Source organism: Zosterops lateralis (genome assembly GCF_965231275.1).
Source record: "Zosterops lateralis genome assembly, chromosome: 29".
NCBI classification, from domain to species: domain Eukaryota; kingdom Metazoa; phylum Chordata; class Aves; order Passeriformes; family Zosteropidae; genus Zosterops; species Zosterops lateralis.
Window position 1 is genome coordinate 4,630,861 of NC_139789.1, and position 10,504 is coordinate 4,641,364.

Sequence of the window (10,504 nt, forward strand, 5' to 3'; positions counted from 1 at the left end):
AGAGTTTGGTGTCCCCAACCCCAGTGTGACCGGTGTCCCCAGGCTGGTGTGACCAGTGTCCCCAGGCTGGTGGCACCTCCAGGTCCCCAGTGCCAGTGTGACTGGTGTCTCTGAGCTGGAGTGACCAGTGTCCCCAGTGTGACCAATGTCCTGGTGTGACTGGTGTCCCTGACTTGGTGTGACTGGTGTCCTGGTGTAACCGGTGTCCGTGGTGTAACCGGTGTCCATGGTGTGACCATTGTCCCCATGTGACCAGTGTCCCCGTGTCCTGGTGTGACCAGTGTCCTGGTGTGACCAGTGTCCCCATGGCAGTGTGACCAGTGTCCCCATGGCAGTGTGACCGGTGTCCTGGTGTCCCCGGTGTGACCAGTGTCCCTATGTGACCAGTGTCCTGGTATGACCAGTGTCCCCAAGCTGGTGTGACTGGTGTTCCCAATGACAGTGTGACCAGTGTTCCTGTGCCAGTGTGACCAGTGTCCTGGTGTGACCATTGTCCCCATGTGACCAGTGTCCTGGTGTCCCCAGTGTGACCAATGTCCCCCTGTTCCCTCAGGCTGGCGGCAGGGCATGGCGGTGTGACTGGTGTCCTGGTGTGACCAGTGTCCCAGTGTGACCGGTGTCCTGCTGTCCCCAGTGTGACCAGTGTCCCCATGTCCTGGTGTGACCAGTGTCCCAGTGTGACCGGTGTCCTGCTGTCCCCATGTGACCAGTGTCCCTGTCCCCCCAGGCTGGCGGCAGGGCATGGCGGTGTGACTGGTGTCCTGGTGTGACCAGTGTCCCCATGGCAGTATGACCGGTGTCCCAGTGTCCCCAGTGTGACCAATGTCCCCCTGTTCCCCCAGGCTGGCAGCAGGGCATGGCGGTGTGACTGGTGTCCTGGTGTGACCAGTGTCCCCATGGCAGTATGACCGGTGTCCCAGTGTCCCCAGTGTGACCAATGTCCCCCTGTTCCCCCAGGCTGGCAGCAGGGCATGGCGGTGTGACTGGTGTCCTGGTGTGACCAGTGTCCCCATGGCAGTGTGACCGGTGTCCTGCTGTCCCCATGTGACCAGTGTCCCTGTCCCCCAGGCTGGCAGCAGGGCATGGCGGTGTGACTGGTGTCCTGGTGTGACCATTGTCCCCATGTGACCAGTGTCCCCATGTGCTGGTGTGACCAGTGTCCTGCTGTCCCCAGTGTGACCAATGTCCCCATATGACCGGTGTCCTGCTGTCCCCAGTGTGACCAGTGTCCCCCTGTCCCCCAGGCTGGCGGCAGGGCATGGCGGTGCCCGGGGACATAGCCGTGGCCTACCTGCTGCAGGGCAGTTTCTACGGGCACTCTCTCTACGCCACGGCCTACATGGACACCTGGCGCAGGGACTCGGTGGTGATGCTGCTGCACCACGTGGTGGCCCTGACCCTCATCGCCTCCTCCTACGCCTTCAGGTGAGCCCCGAGCCTGGAGATACGGTCCTGGGGGATCCTGGGGGAATCCTGGGGGTCTCCTATGTGAGGTCTGTGTCCCTCACCCTGATCCCAACCTTCTTTCCTGCTGGGTTTGTGTCCCTGATCCCAATCCCAACCTTCTTCCCACCTGGATTTGTGCCCTTTATCCCAATCCTGACCTTTCCTGTTGAGTTTGTGTCCCTCACTCCAATCTCAACCTTTTCCCTGTTGGATTTGTGTCTCTCATCCCCATCCCAACTTTCTTCCCCGCTGGATTTGTGCCCCTCACCCCAATCCTGACCTTTCCTGTTGGGTTTGTGCCCCTCACTCCAATCCCAACATTTTCCTTGCTGGATTTTTGTCCCTCGCCCCAATCTTGACCTTTTCCATGTTGGGTCTGTCCCTCACTCCAATCCCAACCTTTTCCCTGCTGGATTTTTGTCCCTCATCCCCATCCCAACCTTCTTCCCTGATGAATTTTTGTCCTTGGTCCCAATCCTGACCTTTCCTGCTGAGTTAATTTCCCTCACCCCAATCCCAACCTTTTATCTGCTGGACTTGTGCCTCTCTCTCCTCAATCCTGACCTTTTCTGCTGGATTTGAGTCCCTGATCCCAATCCCAACCTTTCCTGCTGTGTTCATTTTCCTCACTCCAATCCCAACCTTTTCCCTGCTGGATTTGTGTCCCTCATCCCCATCCCAAACTTTTCTCAACTGGATTTTTGTCCCTCACCTCAATCCTGACCTTTCCTGTTGGGTTTGTGTCCTTCACCTCAATCCTGACCTTTTCCCCTCTGTATTTGTGTCCCTCACCCCAATCCCAAGATTTTCTCTGCTGGATTTGTGTCCCTCACCCCAATCCCAACCTTTTTCTTGCTGGATTTTTTGTCCCTGATCCCAGTCCTGCGCTCAGGGTGGGCTCTCCACGCTCCTGAGTCCCCCAGGCACAGCAAATGTGGGTCCCTGAGTCAGGCAGGGAATGGCAGGTTTGCCATTGGGGCTGCTGGGAGCCAATTCATCACTCTTCCCTCTCTGCTCCCTGTTTTCCCCCCTTTTTTCCTGTTTTCCCCCCTTTTTTCCTGTTTTCCCCCCTTTTTTTCCTGTTTTCCCTCTTTTTTTCCTGTTTCCCCCTTTTTTTCCCCATTTCCCCTGCCTTTTATCCTGTTTTTCCCTCTTTTTTTGCCCCATTTTTGCCCTTTCTCCTCCTTTTTTTCCTCCCACTTTTCCCCCCTCACGTTTTTTCCCGCCTTTTTTCTTCCTCCATTTTCCCGCCCTTTTTTCCCCGCCCTTTTTTCCCGCCCTTTTCCCCCACTTATTTCCCCCCTTTTCTCCTTCCTCTTTTTTTTCTTCTCTCCCCTTTTTTTTTACTTTACCCTTTTTTTCCCCTTACCCATTTTTCCTCTCACTATTCTTTCCCATTTTTTTTCTCCCACTTTTTCCCCCTCACAATTTTTTTCCCGCTTTTTTTCTTCCGCCATTTTCCCGCCCTTTTTTCCCCGCCCTTTTCCCCCCCTCTTCTTTTCCCCCTTTTTTCCTCCCCTTTTTTTCTTCCTCCTTTTTTTCTTTCCCTTTTTTTTTTACTTCACTCTTTTTCCCCCCACCCTTTCCCCCCCCTTTTTTCCCCATTTTCCCCCTTTCCCCACCTTTTTTCCCCTTTATTCCTCCCCCTTTTTTCTTCCCCTCTTTTTTCTTCTCCTTTTTTCCCCCCACCCTTTTTTTCTGCCCTTCCCTCCCACCCTTCCCCCCCCTTTTTTTCCCATTTTTCCCATTTCCCCACCTTTTTTCTTCCCCTTTTTGTCCCCCCTTATTCCTCCTCCTTTTTCCTTTCCCCCTTTTTTTCTTTCCCCCTTTTTTCCTCACCCTTTTTTCCTGCCTTTTTTTCCCCCTACTCTTCCCCCTTTCCCATTTTTCCCCGTTCCCACCCTTTCCCCCACTTTTTTCCCATTTTCTCCCATTTCCTCCCCTTTTCCCCCCTTTCCTCAATTTTTCCTCCTTTCTCCCCCTTTTTTTCCCATTTTTCTCCATTCCTCCCCTTTTCCCCCTTTTTTTCCCATTTTTCCTCATTCCCCCCTTTTTCTTCCCCTTTTTTTCCCATTTTTCCTCATTTCCCCCATTTCCCCCCTTTTCTCTCTCCTTTTTTCCCATTTTCTCCCATTCCTCCCTTCCCTCCCTTTTCTTCAATTTTTCCCCATTTCCCCCCTTTTTTTCCCATTTTTTCCCATTCCCCCCCTTTTCCCCTCCATTTTCCCATTTTCCCCCATTTCTCCCCTTTTCCCTTCCTTTTTTCCATTTTACCCCATTCCCCCCCTTTCCCCCCTTTTTCCCCCATTTTCTCTCATTTTTCCCCATTTCCCCCTTTTCTCCCCGCAGGTACCACAACGTGGGGATCCTGGTGCTGTTCCTGCACGACATCAATGACGTGCAGCTGGAGTTCACCAAGCTGGTGGTGTATTTCAAGCACCGAGGTGGGGTGTACCATCGACTCAACGACATCGTCTCCAACGTGGGCTGCCTCACCTTCGCTGTCAGCTGGTCAGTGCGGGACCCTCAGCCCAGTCCTGATCCCCCCTGATGGGTTTGTGTCCCTCATCCCAGTCCCGACCTTCTTCCCTGATGGGTTTGTGTCCCTGATCCCTGTCCCTGCCTTCCCTGATGGGTTTGTGTCCCTCATCCCAATCCTGACCTTCCTCCCGGCTGGGTTTGTGTCCCTCATCCCAATCCTGACCTTCTTCCCTGATGGGTTTGTGTCCCTCATCCCAGTCCTGACCTTCCTCCCGGCTGGGTTTGTGTCCCTGATCCCAATCCCGACCTTCTTCCCTGGTGGGTTTGTGTCCCTGATCCCTGTCCTGACCTTCCCTGATGGGTTTGTGTCCCTGATCCCAATCCCGACCTTCCTCCCTGATGGGTTTGTGTCCTTTATCCCAGTCCTGATCCCCTTGATGGGTTTGTGTCCCTCATCCCAATCATGGCCTTCCCTGGTGTGTTTGTGTCTCTCATCCCAATCCCAACCTTCCTCCCAGCTGGGTTTGTGTCCCTGATCCCAATCCCAACCTTCCCTGATGGGTTTGTGTCCCTGATCCCAATCCTGACCTTCTTCCCTGCTGGGTTTGTGTCCTTCATCCCAGTCCTGATCCCCACTGCTGGATTTGTGTCCCTGATCCCAAACCCAGGCTTCCCTGGTGTGTTTGTGTCCCTTACCCCAATCCCAACCTTTTCCCTGCTGGATTTGCGTCCTTCACCCCAATCCTGACCTTTTTCCCTCATGGATTTGAGTCCCTGGTCCCACCCTGACCCTCCTCCCTGCCGGGTTTGTGTCTCTGATCCCAATCCCGACTCTTCATGGTGGGTTCAGCTCCCTGATCCCATTCCCCACCCTCCTCCCTGCTGGATTTGTGTCCCTCATCCCACTCCTGACCCTCCTTGGTGGATTTTTTTGTGCCTCTGATCCCAATCCTGATCCTTTTTGGTGGATTTTTTGTGCCCTTGATCCTACCCCTGACCCTCCCTGCTGCCTGTGGCCCCTGATCCCAATCCTGACCCTCCCTGGTGGATTTTTTGTGCCCCTGATCCCAATCCTGACCTTCCTTGGTGGATTTTTTTGTCTCTCTGCTCCCACTCCTGACCCTCCCTGGTGGTTTTTTTGTGCCCCTGACCCTCCCTGTTGGATTTTTTGCCCCCTGATCCCAATCCTGACCCTCCCTGGTGGATTTTTTTGTGCCCCTGATCCCACTCCTGACCCTCCCTGGTGGATTTTTTGTGCTCCTGATCCCAATCCTGACCCTCCCTGGTGGATTTTTTTGTGCCCCTGATCCCACTCCTGACCCTCCTTGGTGGATTTTTTGCCCCCTGATCCCAATCCTGACCCTCCTTGGTGGATTTTTTTGTGCCCTGATCCCACTCCTGACCCTCCCTGGTGGATATTTTGTTTTGTGCCCCACTCCCCACCCTCCTCCCGGTTTTTGGTACCTCCCCTCCATCTCCTGTGGGATTTTTGGCACTGGGAAGGAGCCCGGGGAGGGGATTTGAGCTCCCCGCAGAGCCCGGCCCCATGCTGGGCTGGGAATCCCTCTGTAGTGCCCGGCCCGTCTGTCACCGGCTGAGTGACCGTGAAACGCTGCCACATCTGTGAAATTCTGTCACTTGGTGACAAATGACCCCGGGCAGGGAGAGGGAGGAGGAGGAGGAGCTGGTTTTGGTGTTTTCCCGGCTTTTAGCAGGAAAAGGGAGGTGGGGCTGTCCCAGATTATCCAGCTGCTCCTGGGGCCAGGCCAGAGGAAAACTGAGAGGTGGAGGATGGAGGGAGGGATGGACAGAAGGATGGATGGATGGATGGAGGGATGGATGGATGGATGGATGGAGGGATGGATGGATGGATGGATGGAGGGATGGATGGATGGATGGATGGATGGAGGGATGGATGGATGGATGGATGGATGGATGGATGGAGTGAGGGATGGAGGGATGGATGGAGGGATGGATGGATGGATGGATGGAGGGATGGATGGATGGATGGATGGATGGAGGGATGGATGGAGGGATGGATGGAGGGATGGATGGATGGATGGATGGATGGATGGATGGATGGATGGATGGATGGATGGATGGAGTGAGGGATGGAGGGATGGATGGAGGGATGGATGGATGGATGGATGGAGGGATGGATGGATGGATGGATGGATGGAGGGATGGATGGAGGGATGGATGGAGGGATGGATGGATGGAGGGATGGATGGATGGATGGATGGATGGAGGGATGGATGGAGGGATGGATGGAGGGATGGATGGATGGATGGATGGATGGATGGATGGATGGAGGGATGGATGGATGGATGGATGGAGGGATGGATGGAGGGATGGATGGAGGGATGGATGGATGGATGGATGGAGGGATGGATGGATGGATGGATGGATGGATGGATGGAGGGATGGATGGAGGGATGGATGGAGGGATGGATGGATGGATGGATGGAGGGATGGATGGAGGGATGGATGGATGGATGGATGGATGGATGGATGGATGGATGGATGGATGGATGGATGGAGGGATGGAGGGATGGATGGATGGATGGATGGATGGAGGGATGGATGGAGGGATGGATGGATGGATGGATGGAGGGATGGATGGAGGGATGGATGGAGGGATGGATGGATGGATGGATGGAGGGATGGATGGATGGATGGAGGGATGGATGGATGGATGGATGGAGGGATGGATGGAGGGATGGATGGAGGGATGGATGGATGGATGGATGGAGGGATGGATGGATGGATGGATGGATGGAGGGATGGATGGAGGGATGGATGGAGGGATGGATGGATGGATGGATGGAGGGATGGATGGAGGGATGGATGGATGGATGGATGGATGGATGGATGGATGGAGGGATGGAGGGATGGATGGATGGATGGATGGATGGAGGGATGGATGGAGGGATGGATGGAGGGATGGATGGATGGATGGATGGATGGATGGAGGGATGGATGGAGGGATGGATGGATGGATGGATGGAGGGATGGATGGATGGATGGATGGATGGATGGAGGGATGGATGGATGGATGGATGGATGGATGGAGGGATGGATGGAGGGATGGATGGATGGATGGATGGAGGGATGGATGGAGGGATGGATGGAGGGATGGATGGACGGACGGACGGAAGGATGGATGAGCCACAGCCTCATTTTGGGGAAAAGTTTTGGTGAAGAATTTGGGGTTCCCAGGGCTGTGAAAAGCTCCCAAAGGTTTTCCCACCCAGCCCTGCAGTGCAGCCCTGCCTCAGCACCAAACCTTTGGGATGTGCTGGGACGATTGGGGTGCCAGGAGCAGGAATTGGGGTCCCAGGGGTGCAGATATTGGGATTGGGGTGGCAGGAGCAAGGATTGGGGTGCCAGGGGAGCAGATATTGGGGTCCCACAGGCACAGAAGGCCGTGCTGGCCCTGTCCCCCCCATGGGGACACTAAACCCTCGCTGTCCCCATCCCTGACAGGTTCTGGTTCCGTCTCTACTGGTTCCCCCTGAAGGTGCTCTACGCCACCTGCCACTCCAGCCTCCAGATTGTCCCCAACATCCCCTTCTACTTCTTCTTCAACGCCCTGCTGCTCGTGCTCACCCTGATGAACATCTACTGGTTCCTGGTGGGTCACCCCGGCCTCGTGGCCACCCCACAGGGGTTGGGGACAGCAGGGAAATGTCCCCTCTCCTTGGGGTCACCCCTGTCCTCGCTGCTCCACTGGGATTGCAGGGGGGGAGGGGGTTTGTGGGGGGTTCAGGGGAGGTTTTGGGGGTCCAGGGGAGGAATTTTGGGGTTTTTAGGGAGGAGGTTTTGGGGGTTGAGGGGAGGGGGTTTGGGGGGTTTAAGGGGAGAAGATTTTGGAGTTTCAGAAGAGGAGATTTTAGGGGTTGAGGGGATGAGATTTGGGGGTTCAGGGGAGGAGGTTTTGGGGGTTGAGGGGAGGAGGTTTGGGGGGTTGAGGAAAGGAGATTTTGGGGTTTCAGGGGAGGAGATTTTGGGTTTCAGGGGAGAAGATTTTGGGTTTCAGGGGAGGAATTTTGGGGTTTTCAGGGGAGGAGGTTTGGGAGGTTTAAGGGGAGGAGAATTTGGAGTTTCAGAAGAGGAAGTTTTGGAGGTTGAGGGGAGGAGATTGGGGGTTTAAGGAAAGGAGATTTTTGGGGTTTTAGGGGAGGTTTTGGGGTTCAGGGGAGGAGGTTTGGGGGGTTTTCAGGGAGGAGGTTAAGGAGGTTGAGGGGAGGAGGTTTTGGGGGTTGAGGGGAGGAGGTTTTGGGGGTTGAGGGGAGGAGGTTTTGGGGGTTGAGGGGAGGTTTGAGGGTTTCAGCGGAGGAAATTTTGGGAATTCCCTTTGGAATTCAGACCGTCTGCCACCCCGGAGATCCACAGGGAGGGAGTGATAAGAGCAGCTGGGATTGGAGAGAGGTGTGAACGTTCCTGGGAATGTTCCCTGAATCCCCCGAGCTTTGGGGAGGGGGAGAAAGGCCAGGACAGGACAGATCAGAGCAGGGCAGGACAAGGCAGCTGCTGATTCCATCATCCCTTGGGATGAAATCAGTGAAAAGCAAATTCCAAGAATTCTTCTCCAACTCACCAACCCCTAAATGCCCCAGATGGGGTGGGGACAGCAGGAAAAGATCCCCCCAGAGCCCAGGGCTGTCCCTGAGGGTCCCTGAGGGTCCCTGAGGGTCTGTGTCCCCCTGTCCCCCCAGTACATCGTGCTGTTCGTGGCCAAGGTGCTGCTGGGGCAGGTGCAGGAGGTGAACGATGTCCGTGAGTACGACGTGGAGGAGAGCAGGAAATCCGGGAAGGGGCCCGGGATCCACCTGCCCCAGGCTCTGAAGGAGAGGTAAACCTGGAGCTCCGGGCTGGTTTGGGTTGGGAAATATTGGAATTCCACCCCTGGGATGTCTTCTCACTGTGCCAGGGTCTGGCCTTGGGCACTGCCAGGGATCCAGGGGCTGCTCTGGGAATTACAGACCAGTCCCTCTTCATCCTCACAGGCAGGAATTCCCTCTAGATCTCCATTTCCCAGTTTAAATCCATTCCCTGTGTCCTGGGCCTCCATCTCTCATCCCAAATCCCTCTCCAGCTCTCCTTTAGGCTCTGGAAGTGGCTCCAAGGTTTCCCTGGAGCTTCACTTTTCCAGCCTTGGATGTTCCAGGGATCCAGGGGCTGCTCTGGGAATTCTGGCCCAGCCCCTCCTCATCCTCACAGCCAGGAATTCTCTCCAAAAAGCCCACCCAAATTCCCCTTTTTCCAGTTTAAATCAATTTCCTGTGTCTTGGAATTCCAGATTTTGTCCTAAATCCCTCTCCAGCTCTCCTGGAGCCCCTTTAGGGACTGGAAATGGCTCCAAGGTTTCCCTGTAGTTTCTCCTTCCAGCCTGGCCTTGAACCCTCCCAGGGAGGAATTCATTCCCAGTCTCCCACCTAAATCCACCTTCCTTCAGCTCGAAGCCATTCCCTGTGTCCTGAAATTCCACTTTTTGTCCCCAAATCCCTCTCCAGCTCTCCCTTTTGGCCTCTGGAAATGTCTCTGAGCTCTCCCTGGAGCTTTTCCCTGTGGGAACAACCTCCCTGTGCCCAGGGGAGATGAGGGAGGGGGATTTTTGGGGTGGGACCAGCAGGGCTGACCATGGACTCTCCTCTCCCCCCAGGCTGCACCTCAAGAACGGCCTCATCAAGGACAAGAGGTTGTGAGGCTGCCAGGACCTGGCACAGCCCTGCAGGACCCTGCTCTGGGACCCTACAAAGGACAAGGCCCAAGGAGAACTTGACCCCTGATCCCCCTGCCCTGGAGCCACTGCCAGGACTGTGCCCCTCAGGGCTGTCACCCTGTCCCCTGGGGCTGGGCTGTGCCCTGTCACTTGTCCCCTGGGGCTGGGGGATGTCCCCAGGGCCCAGTTTGGTGACTTTGGTGGCCCCAGGTGGGGTTTGGGGTTGGTTTTGTTGTCTCTCCACGTTCTCTGTGATCCCCCCCCATCTGACCCTTCCCCAGCTGCTCCAGCTCCAAACCAGGGCAGGGAAAAGCTGCTGGGAAGGGCAGCCCGAGGCCAGATGTGCTCCAGATGTGCTCCAGGTGTGCTCCAGGTGTGCTCCAGGTGTGCTCCAGGTGTCACCCAGGTGACCCTCACTGTCACCTGCAGCTCCCAGGGGCAGCTCTGCCTGGAAATGCACCTCGGGAGCTCCATCCCAGCAGGCCCAGGAGGTTTAATGGGTTCAAAAAAAGCCCCGTGGGGGTCTTGGGGTGGGTTAAAAAGGGTCCTGCAGGTTCCTACTGTCCCCAGGATTGTCCTCTTGGTGGAGGAAGAGCAGAGAATTGCTGTTCTCCAGGCTGGATTTCCAGCAAAAACAGAGAATTCCTTCTCAAGGTGGATTTCCAGGAGGAACAGAGAATTCCTGCTCCCAGGGTTGGATTTCCAGGAGGAATGGAGAATTCCTGTTCCCTGACTTGAATTTCCATCAAGAACAGAGAATTCCTGCTCCTCAAGCTGGATTTCCAGGAGAGACGGAGAATTCCTGCTCCCAGGGCTTGAATTTGCAACAAGAACAGAGAATTCCTGTTCCCT

General features: G+C 55.4%; 1 protein-coding gene across 1 annotated transcript in view; it reads left to right on the top strand.

Moving 5' to 3' along the window:
* CERS1 (ceramide synthase 1) overlaps positions 1-9,703 on the top strand; it is a gene marked incomplete at its 5' end in the record, with an annotated part of 28,486 nt that extends 18,783 nt beyond the window's left edge. Inside the window, 5 exons of the mRNA XM_083879839.1 lie at positions 1,245-1,425; positions 3,796-3,957; positions 7,414-7,561; positions 8,646-8,782; positions 9,593-9,703. Coding sequence (XP_083735965.1) covers positions 1,245-1,425; positions 3,796-3,957; positions 7,414-7,561; positions 8,646-8,782; positions 9,593-9,635 — 671 coding nt within the window. The 3' untranslated portion in view covers positions 9,636-9,703. The remainder of the gene's footprint in view (positions 1-1,244; positions 1,426-3,795; positions 3,958-7,413; positions 7,562-8,645; positions 8,783-9,592) is intronic.
* Positions 9,704-10,504: the final 801 nt, after the last annotated feature.